General features: G+C 39.9%; 2 protein-coding genes across 2 annotated transcripts; both read left to right on the forward strand.

Moving 5' to 3' along the window:
- The first annotated feature begins 48 nt into the window (after window positions 1-48).
- LOC140921324 (BTB/POZ domain-containing protein 19-like) lies at window positions 49-6,963 on the forward strand. The gene is made up of 8 exons (XM_073371322.1): window positions 49-218; window positions 830-898; window positions 2,357-2,519; window positions 3,138-3,191; window positions 3,600-3,659; window positions 4,255-4,455; window positions 5,013-5,138; window positions 6,065-6,963. The coding sequence occupies exons 1-8, from the start codon at window positions 136-138 to the stop codon at window positions 6,191-6,193; spliced, it is 885 nt and encodes a 294-aa protein (XP_073227423.1). The 5' UTR covers window positions 49-135; the 3' UTR covers window positions 6,194-6,963.
- A 1,721-nt stretch (window positions 6,964-8,684) lies between these two features.
- LOC140921194 (uncharacterized) lies at window positions 8,685-13,384 on the forward strand. The gene has a single exon (XM_073371167.1). It carries the CDS (start codon window positions 10,015-10,017, stop codon window positions 13,207-13,209), a length of 3,195 nt encoding a protein of 1,064 aa, XP_073227268.1. The 5' UTR covers window positions 8,685-10,014; the 3' UTR covers window positions 13,210-13,384.
- The last annotated feature ends 304 nt before the right edge of the window (window positions 13,385-13,688 follow it).

A 13,688-nucleotide genomic window follows, 5' to 3' on the forward strand; every position in this document is an offset into this window, starting at 1 on the left:
GCACTCGTTCCCACTCCCTGTATTGTGTTGTTGATTGTCGCCTGGCAGATAAACACAAAGACGCGCGCTTTTTTTTTTGGAGAATATTTGATCGAAATGTGATTTTCCTTTGATTGTTCTTCGTGCAAGTTTAATATGGCCCAAGAGCGATCCATTCCAGGATGCCCTTGGGCATTCGCTGACGATATGAGAGGAATTATTGACAAGAAAGAATTCAGGTTTGTGATGAACTAAATATCACTTTGATTTGATCGAGTGTGTTGTTCAAACTTTGCAACTGTTTCAACTGTTTATTAATTATCACAAAGTTTACAGAAAGCAATATCCACTGCCCGCAGTTAGCAGGTTAGCTAGTCGAGGCGAGCAGTGGTTACACGTATGTTATACATATACAGATAGATCACAAGAAAGACTAGAGAAAAAGAGTGGTTAAATAAATAAACAAATTCAATTTAATTAAGTTTGCAATCATGGACATTGCAAATATAAGAAGCCGAGTTTTCAGGAAATTTTTGTTATTACGCAAATGGTTGTTCGTCTTTTATTTGATCGTGAAAAGTAGTCATTGACAACTTGCCAAGTCCTTGCCAAAATTAACTTTACTTAAATCTTAAATCTTCGCATTCTCATTTGTAAGATAAATTTGGATTGTACTCGAATTTGGCTGTGGGTAATTATCAAACAGGGCATTATTTTAAAACAGTCACTGTCAACCGTTTAAGAGGCATTTTGATCAATACAATTAACTAAAATAAGAAAGAACACAGTGTATGTGATCTTGTTGTCAATGATTAAAAGCCATATTTTTCATATTATGTACTGTCTGCAGTGATGTGAAGTTCATTGTCGGAGCAAACAGAAAAGTAGTTCGAGCCAACAAAGCAATACTAATGGCTAGGTATGTAAGACATCATGAGTGTAACTAATCGCTGATATTGTTAGGCCCGGTTCAGACGCCATACATCATGTGAGCTGAATCAAATTAAGTTCATGTCATATACAGCATCTAAATCAATTCAAAACGGCTAATTGATCATGAATGTGGATCAACTCAGCTGGGTTTGTGGACCAGCGTTGATTCAGATCAGGGGCACCCAACAAGAATATTGTTCAAAACCACTTAAACATAGCATTCTTAAACATATTTTAGTATTTAAACGGTAGATATAGGCATTTTTATTCCCCTAAAAATTTTTCATCTGTTCGGATTTCCTAACTGAAAGTCTAGTGATCTGCAAATTTTAGGTATCCAAACTTACCTTTTCGAAAATTTTAGCCAGAAAAAAGGCTTCCGAAATTTCCAGGTGACCTTTTACTTGTAAGAGTAAAAATCCATTAAAAATGGGTAATTATACCATTTTTTAGATGTTCGAAAATCCTAGGGGAGGCAGGCAAGCAAGAAATTTTACAAAAAATGTTCCGAAAATTCTAGATCTCAAATCGTCTTTCGAACAGATATTTTCCAAAAATTGACGTTGGGTGCCCCTATCAGATGCTGGACTTAACATGAGTCAAACCAAATGCAATGATGCATAATTTTTCATGCATGATTCAAATTATGCACATTTTTCCCCTTTTGAATTTATGATAGTTCTAGTAGACTGTAGTAATTGATTAGAAGTTTGAGTGACAACCAAATTGTCAAAACTTGGTCTAGGAGTGATCAAGGGTGATGGAGGTTTGACTGCGTAGTGGCCTGAGAAACAGCTAACATTTCACGATGCTACCGCTGGTTTCCCCCAAACCCCCAAAAGGACGTCTAAGGAAAAACTGCAAAAATTCCACACTGGTGATGTGTCACGACCCAGGTCTAGGTTGTGCTTCTGATTGATTGAAACTTTGTTAATTTCCTTCGCGGCCTTACCATTCAAAAGCACCACCCAGATCTGGGTAGTGATAGTTTATTTCTGTGCTTTTTCCTCAGAAGTCATTTTGTAGGGAAACCAGCAGTGACACCATGAAATGTCGGCTGTTCTTCTCAGACTGTGTTGTCGATTTGTGTGATAAGCTGCTGCAGCATGCAAAGAAAGTAGTGTCTGATAGCCCGGGGCTAGTGTATTTTCTATCAGGCTAGTAAATTCTGTTCTTAACTTGCCTGATGGGCAAGTGAAGTTTTTTGAGGAATTCAAATTACAAAAGAACTGTGAAATCAATTCTGCTCGTCAAAACGTTTTGGGGCTGGTTGAAATGACGTTTGGGCTAGTATATGCTAGCCTCAGCTTGCCCGAATGGCAAGCTGTAAAAATGACTTTCTTTGCACCCTATGCTGTCATTTTTTTCTCTTGGTCACTAACTCCACCTGCAATATTCTTAACAGATAAGTACTTAGTTGTTAACCCCTTCTCTTTTAATAAAGGTGTGAAGTTTTCAAAGCAATGCTGTTGGATCAAAAAGACAGTGCCAGACAGAAACCTGATCAACAAGATGTACCACTCGTTCTAGCTGATGTCACACCCGAAGTCTTTATGTCTCTTCTGGAATTTCTTTACACCAATACATGCACATTGAACAGTAAAAACGTGAGTTTGCTTTGTTCCTTCGTCCTTGTGGGGGAGGGTTGGTGAGTTTGCACAAGAAGGCAACTTCCCTTCCTCCCCTCCCTTGGGATCAGTATTAGATAATTAAACAAATAAGACCACTGTTGTCATGATTTTTGTAAATATTGTAAAATGATTCTTGCTTAAAACTGAAATGGGCGATTTTGGCCCATCTGAAAATCTAGCCTGTATAGCAGGAGCATCAAAAATATTGTGGGACTTACAGTGTGTTGAGCCAGCCCCAGTCTTTATAGCTCCCTAAATTTTTCATGTTCCATTATCTTTGATTTTTCATGTTTCAATCTTACAAATTTTCACATTCTAATCTTACAGTTTTCACGTTCCAATCTTTCATTTTTCACATTCCCATCTGTCTTGTACAACCCTCCAAGTTAAAGTTTTTGCTTGGTTGCCATTTGGCAACCAACTCTTTTGGTTTAGGGAGACCTTTTTACAAATCAAGTCGCCAGCTCCAGAATTTTAGGCGCCATGGTGACCAAAATGGTCGCTACTTGGAGGGTTGTTGTACCCTATATTTTTTATGCACCTTCACTCTGTTAAAGTATAAACTTGCCTGATAATAATGTTATTTTCTTGTAGGTAATGGATATAATGGGGTGTGCCATGGAATACAATCTGGAACAACTTCAAAAGGTGATTTGCTGTGATTTCTTTCATATTCGTCAGCCAATTTACATGTTAAACTTGCCACAAGTCTAGCTCATGCGTTTTACAGCAGAAAAGCTATAAAGTGAGCGGACTGAGTTTATTAGGCCTCAAAGTGGCCAAGGGAAGGATGGAGTAATGAGAGCTCAGGGCTCGAAAAGAGTCCTGTCTGGAGGTCTGGGGCGAGTAACTTTTAAAACTCACTCACATCCTCTAACGAAATCATTAATTAAGACAAGCAAGAAGCTAAGTGTTCCCAGGAAAGCACTGGAAGTCAAGTTTAGTTCAAGCCCTGGAGGTCTGACAAAACAAAACCGCACGACTACGAAGGACTTAGTGTGCATGTGTGCTTCTTTTTGAATGGCTGACTTTTTCTTTGTTTTTTTTTTTTTGTAGATTTGTGAGCAGTTCATTGGTGAAACACTGGCAATAGAGACAGCCTCTGAAGCTATGCAGGTTTGTAAATGCATATGTTTTATTGTTGGTTCAAGTATTAATCCCCTTGTTTCAAACATTATTGTGCATTATCATACCCAAAACAAACAACAATATAATAATATCTGACACTCACTCACTCACTCAGCCTCTACACCCTGGCTTGGACATAAGACCTTCGCATGTCACCACACAACCCCATCCTGGGCTTTGCCCTGCGCTAACCCTAATTGCAGGTTAAGTGTTATAATATTTGAGCTAAGGATAAAATTGACCAATAATATGGAAATCATGTGATTAGAAAATATAGCCCCCTTGCTTGTATAATTTTCATAGATGCAGGTTTTACACGTCTTTACCTGCGTTTGTTATGTTTTTCTCAGTGCGCGTACTGTCAACGCAAAAGAAACAAAAGAACCAAACAATAGAGTTCTCCTGAAGGCTTTATTGTTTGGTTGTATTGTTTCTTTTGTGGTACGTAATCTGAGCCTCTGGTACCTACAGAAGGAACCCATATGATTTGTGTGGTGTGTTTTATTTATATTTTGAGCTAAAATGGTTTGCCAGAGACAGCTTTAGCAAAACACTTAATGCACATTTTGTCCTTTTCACCTAGATTGCTGTTACTTATGGACAGGAAGAGTTAAGAGAACGCTGTTTAGAATTCATTGAAGAAAACACCGAAAGTGTTTTCAGAACAAAAGGTTTTCACGAGTTGTCCGAGGAGGCTTTGGCACAACTACTCCAAAGTGATAAACTGATGATGGATGAGTTGGAGGTTCTTGCAGCCGTGAGGGAATGGGCCACAGTCAATTCTGTAAGGCACTGTGTTTACTCCTAAAGTAAACTTTTAATACATAGGGGCTGTTTTTATTTTATTTTATTTTCCACACAAGTTCCTCTGGATAATGGAACATTCAGGACACTGCGGCTGCCCTTTTTAATAACCTTCCTGATAATCGTAAAAAATGTGACGATTTTAATCTATTAGTTAGCGCATTTTTAAATTCTTAAAGAACCGGACACAGGCCAGCTTATCTTCTTTAAGTTTTATTCATACGATCATTGTAAGTACTTTCTCTTTTTATCGTTATTTATTCTATGTTTTAGTATATTTTTATTGTAAATATTTGATACATATTTTTATTTTATAGTTATTAGTAACAGATGAGGAGCCACAATGTGGAAACCCTGTCATTAAACCGATTACTCAACATCAGTTCTCCCAAAAAACAACCATGCATGACCAGAGTGCCCCTTAAGAAACATACTGCTCGCCATCTACAATTTTTGGGTTTACTCCAGAAAGATCTCTGCTAGCAACACTTTTTTTTCACTGAGGTGCGTTTTTCTGTTTTGTGTTTCTTATTACAGGTTGTTCTTGGTAAGTCAGTAGCCGAGGTTGCTCAGAATGTGATCAAACATGTCAGGCTGTCATTACTAACACCAGAAGAGCTGAAACAAGTTGAACAAGAAAACGAGAAAGATAAAATGATTCCGGTAAGCGCGAGATTTTTAATTTGGTTTACGGTCGTTTCGCTGCAAGTCGATTCGCTGCATCATAAAGTCGATTCGCTGCAACCAACTTTTTTATTAAACCGTCTTGAAATACACCATTAATTTGACCAGAGAGATTTAGGCCATGTTCTCACTCACTACCGGATAGCTCTTGCGTCGGCGGGAAAACCATACCGGACAGGCCACCTGTTCACACATAAGAACGGTGATTTTGGCGCGATTTCTGTAACGGCGCGCCTATCTCAAAAGCGGAGAGTCACATACCAGATAGGTGCTCACACTATAACAGATAGTTTTTTTGTGTCGGCAAAAAAACCTATCCGGGACAGTGTGAACATACCCTTAGAATCACGTGTACGGCAAACGTCAGTTTGTATCACTTGACCAGGATTTCCCTTTTCTTGTCGTTTACAGTTCATTATATTTACCCGAAAATAAGACGTTTTGCGCCAGATTCATGCAAAACAATTATCTAGCACCATTTTAATCTGCTTATTTCGTTATTTGAGAAGTTTTGTCTTTGATCTGATGTTCGCCGTTTGCTGTTAACTTCAATCTAAATCTCATTCTCCCCACAGTTGAGTCCACACTCTGTGCTGTCGGTTTTGTTTGGGAACGTGCGCGCTACAAACGAGAGGTGAACCCGCGAGAATAATGGGGAAAAGGTGACGAGAGAAACTTTTTTCGCGGTTCCCCCGCTCGTTCGAACGCGCTTTCCAACAATACCGTCAGTTACGTAGGCTGAGTTAAGAAATGGTTCACCAGCGTTTGGGCTCGAAGGCTTGAACAGGTAGCCAATAAACAGCGCCTCTAGGAAATGCTGCTCTGTAGCTTTCATTTTAGCTTACTAAAAGGTCGATAACAGCTCACAAGGAAGTTTACATGCCCCCATCTTATTTCCGCCCTAGATTAAACAAATTTCCGAAGCGTGGAAATACCATGCGCTGAGGAAATCGCCCAAACATGGCGCCACAGTCCCAAGGCCACGACCGCGCAGAGGAACCAAGCCACGAGAAATGTACACAGAGGTCCACTAAGTCCACTCATATCCTGAGCCTCTGGAAATAAGGACCATCGCCAGAAACCGTAAATGGTTCCTTTCCTCGCAGGCCCTAAGAAGTTGGACCCTATCGCATGGCGGCGTATTGAGGCATTTCCACCGGAAAGTACTGTTTAATAGCTTTTAATGGTCATGGCTTCCGAAGCCAATTTTCTCAGTCTAGTCATGGATTAAGAGAAATCTAAAGTTTCTTTTTCTTTTGTTTCAAAATGTTTTCACTCTGTGAATGGTTAAAACGGTTAGTTTTTAGAGTGGTGTGGTGCCTTCAGTAACGAAACGAATCGCAGAAATTTGACTTTTCTCAGCTGAGTCGTTAAAGCAAATTGGCGGCCTAAGGCTAGGAATTCATAAGTTTATCTTTCTCGCCCGAGCCCATATCGGATTCGCTGGGAACAAGAAGGGTAGGTGTAGCTGTCGAAACGCCAGCTGATAAATGTCTTCCAGAACGTTCAACAATTTACGTTACTGGTCAGCTTAGTTGATAAAGCTTGTAATTTTTTTATGTTGGGGTAACTGACACAAGAAGTATCATTTGGTGTACAAATCTCCCTCGTGCCAGACGTTAACTGCTACATTGAAACTCCGATATAAAAAAGTCCCTATAATAGACTAGGGACTGGAACAATACTATGTTGCTGTCTTTTCACATTTTTATTATAGCTAGAACGAAGTGTTTTAATTCCTTATACTGAAGTGTTTGTACTGGTTATAAAGTAGTTCGCGGAAGAAATTCGATCGATCTCGATCCCGAACCTTCTCTCTCCCTCTTCCCTTTGGCAAGTTGATGATGATGTCCGGGCCAATTATAAAGATCATATCAGGGGCACCCAACTTCAAGTTTTGGAAAATATCTGTTCGGAAGACGATTTGAGATCTAGAATTTTCGGAAAACTGAGTTGTTGTGAAATTTCTTGCTTGCGTGCCTCTCCTAGGATTTTCGAACATCTAAAAAATGGTTTAATTGCCCATTTTTAACGGAGTTTTACCCTAAAAAGGTTACCTAGAATTTTCGGGACCTTTTTTTTTGGCTGAAAATTTCGAAACGGTAAGTTTTGATCCCTATGATTTTCGGATCACTAGACTTTCAGCTGGGAAATCCGAACAGATGAAAAATTTTAGGGGATAAAAATATGCCTATATCTACCGTTTAAATATTAAAATACGTTTGACAATGCTATGTTTAAGTGGTTTTGAACTATATTCTCTTTGGGTGCCCCTGATCATATCCGTTCAGTCAAACTCCACCGATTGTCCGATACAATCTCACTCCAATTGCTATTTGGCGTGGGTTCTTCCACGTCAAACGTAGTCACTAGAAGTTTGTTATATCGGGGTCTCATTGTATTCAGTAATAACTAAGTCATTATCCACTTAAAAGTCGGATTGTGACTTATCCGGTGGAGAACATTATACACATAGGACAAATACCCCGGTACCATTTTACTTTAGTTATTTAACCTTTACATCGCGAATTATTAGGTCAAAGGCATTAGCTACATCGGTCTCTGTTTGTGACAAGCAAAGATTTCATAGAGTTCTTGAACATTAATTGTATCGGATTTGTGGCTTTTTGAACTTACGCTGTCACCTGAGACGCTTTCAAGATCATTCGTTTTAAAACAGCGATAAAAGAATGTAGATTTATTTTCTCTTTTCTTGCGTACGTAATTTCGGTTTCAAAATACGCTGTTTAGTTATCTGAAGAAAAAAATCCCAGTGAAGGAATCATCGTAAAAGTGAGACTAACTGTCTGACTTGAACTAATTTTAGGTCTGTAAGTCGATATCAATAATTCGGCCACAAGTACTGTTGTCTCCAAATTTTTAATATTCAGATTTCTCAAAAAAATAGAAGGAGAAAAAACTAAAATTAGTCTTATTGTTTGGGAAAAACAACCAATTTATTTTCTCTAAAGAAACTATGATATGCCTTTTAACCAAGCAGGTCGTTTATTGTACATATTTAATAAGATTTTTTTTCATCTCTAGAACTGAAGAACTTTAAAATTTCTATTCCTAAATTTTTCTTTCCAGCTACACGACAAACGTCAACTAAATGTAAATTTCTTGCTGTAAGTTATCTCTATAGCTACAGGGTTTAAAATATCACCAGGTGACAGGTAACAATATCAGTGATATTTGTTTCTCGCAGTAGATCGTCAAAAGGACTTACTTTGAAAACTCTTGTATTTACTTTTTCCATTTTCATAGTTAACAAGTACAGCTGTCGGTTGTGGGTATCACTCACTGGAAATTTCTTCTTTATTTTTTTCGTGCCTCTTTTTGTACTAAAGAAAACAAATGTGAAGACTATTTTTTGATAACATTTAATTTCCAAGTGAAATTATTTTACGTCGTTTATATTTGATAGTTTATTTCAATTCACTTTATAGAGTTTCCAATTCTCGTCTTATATAATCGACACTATTTGTATTTCTCTGTTGAAGTCTCCCGCTTCATTATTTTCTGTTTTCCAAAAGTTAACAATAAAATGTATTTCTTTCAGGAAATTTATGTTTACTTAAATTTTCTGTTGTTTTGGAATCTATTCAATTTAACGTCAGCGTTTTGGTAGATATAGCCATTTTGTCGCGACTTTTCAGGCTGTTTAAGTCCTTACTCAATATGAAAAAAAAATCTTGAAAGGATTCACGAAATGCGATTATAGTGTCGCAAAGTTAATAACCGAAATTATTTTACTGGTTTTCTTTATTTTAGTGCAAAGCTAAGGTCAATGATGAAAAACATTTTATTCGCATTTATAATATATGAAATTATTTTTTGTTTGGTAACAAAAAAGCGTCTTTGATTGCAAAATTAATTTTATAAACATTATCTCGTACGTACATCAACTTAATAATCCCGACATTATTTCTTTAATTTAAGGAATATCTGCTTTTAATGTGGTTAAAATAAAATTGTTTGGTGTTGGGACTATATTTTTTCATTTACTTTGTAAACACAACAAAGGCACTTAAATTTAAACATTGCTTTATTTTTAACTTTAGATCCTTTTAAAATAGATGAAAGTTCAAATAAATTCTTAATTCCATATTCTCCCGTTTGCTCATATTGCAGTGTTAACATAATATGTTTATTTGTTTGAAAGTCTCTCCGTAATGTTGCAAATAACGTTATCAAACATTGAAAGTACCCCCAAGATAGTTTTGCGTGCTTTTCTGTCCCCGTTTTATTTAGAATCTATTGTTTTGAAAGGGGTCTCGTCTGCAATTGCATTTGTTTGAATTGATCGCCTCATTAGGCAATCTACATTCGGTGGATAATATTTGGTGCTATATTTTCGTACTAGACAGTTCGAGACATAAACAAATAATCTTTAGCTGCAAATTAGAAATATTCTCTCTATGGGCGACTGGTCTTGGCTAGTAAATTTGCTCGTGGATAGGAAAAGGTTTCGCGTCAGAATGCAAATTTTCGTAATTATGCTTTCACAATGCAAACGTAGTGCAGGGACGTTTTCAGTGGTTAAGTATATACACGAGGTGTGAAACTGTAATCCCTTTGGACTTTTAAGTGGAAATTAGCGTTTCACAAAGGAATATTGGAAGTCTTGAGTGCACCTTGAAGCCAGCTCGTTGTTCAGATGAACATCGCGATTGTGGTACGCCACGGACGCCAGGATGCCGACATCTTGCGATGCGGAAAAATTTACTGCTACACGATTTATCCAATTAGGCAAACATGACCTGAAGGTGAAGTTGACATATTGCTGTATATCATTGTGGTTATGAGAGATACATCGACAGTTTTATAAAGAATTTTATGAACAGGTTTTGCAATGTCAACAGTTGTGAGCGAATTGAACGAGATCGAGTTCAGTTTTCGCGACGAGGGCTCCATGGCTAGGAGAACGGCGCATAACGGTTACAACACCAGCGAAATAGACGATACAAGAGCACAAAAGGTCGCTTGGAAGAGCTTAACGTCTGACGTCGTGGCAAAGGTACAAGAGATTGACAAAGAAGATGTTGGTACCATAACAAAAAGGGGCGAGTTGGCAACAACGGTGCCAAATGACGTAGAGGAAAAAGGCTTAAGGTCAAAAAAATTCAACGATGGTCGTCCCCTTGACGTTAAACAAGGAGATGCCTTGGACGAAACAGGTCGATATATTATTCAAAATGTGCCGATTGTGAAACATTCTACATTACCCCTTGGTTTTTTTATTCGTCAAGGCGATGGGTTACTCAGAAAGTATGGGATATTTGTTTCACGTATTGCTAAAGGGAGCGTAGTCGAAGCGAACGGACTTCTCAAAGTTGGAGATGAAATTGTTGCGGTAAATCATGTCGATGTTGAAGGTTTTTCTCTGGATGATGTAGTGCGACTTATTCAGATCCCTCGAAAATTAATTTTGACGATCAAAACGAACGCCTCTGTTTTCAAGCGAAGCTCATCGGTGGGGGAATCTTATGGCTATGTAGATACAAACAATAGAAAAACGGAAAAAGGATCATCGCGGGAGTATAGGCCTAAAAATAAGGCTTCCCGCGCGAGTGACTACAGCGAGGCGAGCAACCATAGCAAACAAACTATGCAAATAGAGACGGAAGCTTTTAATGTCGATAAAAATGCAAATGAGTTTCGGGACTTTTCAAGATCATCGGTGCGTTCGGAGGGATCATCGACTATCGAGGACCTTATTAACGCGATTCGAGTGCAGAATACTCGATTCCAGCACGCTAAACGAAGTTTAGAACACTCTGGAAGTTTTCCGCTGGATCAAAGCCAGTTATCTAAGTCGGGGGAAGAGGCAAGAAGTGTTAAGAGCTCTCAGACGAGACAGACAGGACGATTGCCAAGAAATCCTGGGATTCCTACGAGAAAGCCATCAGCCGATAGCATAATTTTGTCGAAGAGAACTCCGCCGACCGCGGCCCGGAGATCCAGCACTTTAACTCCTGTCACAACGGTCAACCTTATCTTCGACGATCCCGACGATTATAAGTCTGCAAATCCCTCCAGTCAAAAAATCATTGCCGGAAAAGACAGCATCTCTGAAGATGATTCCGTTAACGTCATTTCGGCGATAATGAATTCACGAAGTCTTCCGGGCTCCCCAGTAGGGAGCCCGAAGATGCGACGAAGACTTCCATCTGTGCCTTCGGACAGTGGTAGATCGAGTCGGTCCGGGAGCGAACGCTCAGTTGGTGAGAGTGGCAATGAGAGTCCTGCTTCGTCTTCTCCCACAGCTGCTAATCCGCTCTTGACTGTACCAGTTGAACCGAGGAGCCGAAGAATGCTCCCTACACCACCCCCGTCTCCAGTGGCCTCCCACAAAGAGTCACCAAGCGTGACAGAACAGAAAGCTCAATTATCTTCAGAAAGACAAGACAGTAGAAAGTCCAGTCGAAAGGGTGGGAGTGGACCGTCGGATAGTGAATCCCCGGAAGATAAATCACCGACGCTGTCACCCTCGCGGAGGGATTCCGGATTGTCACTAAGCCAAATTTTCAATGCTTTGGCCTTTAGGAATCACTCAGATACAAATGATTTGACGGAAAAGAGCAAAGATAGGCATGGAGAGAGGACTGAATCTTATAAAATCCCTTCTTCGGCTCAACAGTCCGTCCTTAAAGGTGAGACCCTGCACGAAAAAATGTTTGATCAGCAGAAAAGTTCAGTGCTGCTTCAGTCGCGTTCCTCCGGCGGATTACAACCACCAAGCCTTCCCCGGAGACTTGCTAGTCGCTCATCACAGCCGAACTTGTTAGTAGCAGTTCAAGAGGAACAAACCAAGCCAAATGGAAATCTCTCGCTTGCTACAAACTCAAGGTTTTCACCTCTTAGCATAAGGCGCGCTAGCTTTGCTTCGATCAGTGACAAGAGCTTAACCAATCAGCTTGCCGATAAGGACATGACTGACAGTGATTTGCTTAGAAGCGAGGCTGAAGATGGCTTCTTGATATTTCCGGATGATTATAGTGGACACAATTTGTTATCTTCACATGCTGTATCCGGAATGGTCTCGCTACACATCATCAAAGCGACGAATCTTCAATTTGCAGACAAGAAACTGTTAGAGAAAAAGAAAAAAGTGTTTTGTGCTGTCGAGGTGGATTTTGAGCGAAAAGCTTTCACGAGTTCTAAAAAGGCATCGAAAATCCTAATGTGGGATGAGATGTTCGAAGTGGAAATCCAACATGGCCGTGAAGTGTGCCTTTCTTGTTTCACTTCCAACCACGAATATGATAAACCCGTGGGTAAGGTGTCCTTCAATCTTTCGCCCTTTGTGCGCGCTGGAAAGCAACACAAGGTTTTGTTCCGAATGAATCCACAAGGCGCAATTCACATCGAGATGGAGTTTATTGAGATGAAGACACTGCTCAAACGAGCTCCGTCCGACAGAAAATCGGGCGTTTTCGGCTTCCAGCTCAATGTGACTTCGAGAAACGAGAACGCGAGCGTCCCGTTAGTCGTACGCAAATGTGTGGAGGAGATCGAAAAACGGGGCCTGTCTGCCCAGGGTCTGTACCGGATTTCCGGTAACGCTCGACGTAAAAAGCAGTTACATGCGCAGTTCGACGAGGACAGCACTGCTGTTGATTTGTCAGAGGAGAATTACCCCGATATAAATATCATCGCGGGAATTCTTAAGGATTATCTCCGGGAACTTCCCGAGCCCCTGATAACCGAATCTCTGTCCAAACTTCTGATCCGAGCAGCGCAGGATCATGTTCAAGACCAGGACCAGGTCTCCCAGAAGCGTCTTCTTTCAAAATTTCTCGTCCAGTTACCGCAGAACAACCGGGAAACCCTGGTGTATTTGTTGAACCATTTTATGCACGTGATCGCTGAGAAGGACACTAACAAAATGGACGCGCACAATTTGTCGGTGTGTTTCGGGCCCGTGCTTTTATGTCCCCCGGCGAACCTCACAGAGAGCAAAGACTTGCTGGATCTGAAGCTCCACATTAAGGTCGTCGAGTTTCTCTTCTACCTCTGGAAGAATGCTGGTATGGCCAGTACTTAGATAAAACTGACTTTGTCTTTTGGAGATTAAGACTCCCTCTCTGCTTTATACCCTATCATTTTTAGTCATTTCATTATACTACAAAACTTGACGATCGTTTTGTTCAATTTCCATATTGCTACCCACAACGTGATATGCAATAAAATAACAGCCCACGAGGGTCTGTTTTTTTTTTCTCTTACAGATTGTAAAACGAGCGTAGTAAAATGTTTGAAAACCCTCGCGTCATGTCTCCTTACGTACGAGACACGATATTTCGCCATTCTCGCTGTTGTTGTGGCCTTTGTATCCCTGAGAAACTCAAAAGGCCACCTTAGCCTTGTTGTTATCGATCATTTCATTATATCCTTGTACTGCCGCTATCTATCACCCTCCTGATTGGACAAGTTTGCGTGACAATTCTCTACCTTTCTGCATCATATTATGGAGAATACCCAACGTATCAGGCGCGTCGAAAGGGTTGAGTCCGGCCAATTTTT

Source organism: Porites lutea, chromosome 12, assembly GCF_958299795.1.
Source record: "Porites lutea chromosome 12, jaPorLute2.1, whole genome shotgun sequence".
Taxonomy (NCBI): domain Eukaryota; kingdom Metazoa; phylum Cnidaria; class Anthozoa; order Scleractinia; family Poritidae; genus Porites; species Porites lutea.

Coding starts and splice junctions, on each gene's coding strand:
- LOC140921194 (XM_073371167.1), top strand. CDS start 10,015: ATGTCAACAGTTGTGAGCGAATTGAACGAGATCGAGTTCAGTTTTCGC.
- LOC140921324 (XM_073371322.1), top strand. CDS start 136: ATGGCCCAAGAGCGATCCATTCCAGGATGCCCTTGGGCATTCGCTGAC. Junction 2,520..3,137: donor GCACATTGAACAGTAAAAAC/GTGAGTTTGCTT, acceptor ATTTTCTTGTAG/GTAATGGATATAATGGGGTG. Junction 5,139..6,064: donor AGAAAGATAAAATGATTCCG/GTAAGCGCGAGA, acceptor TTTCCGCCCTAG/ATTAAACAAATTTCCGAAGC.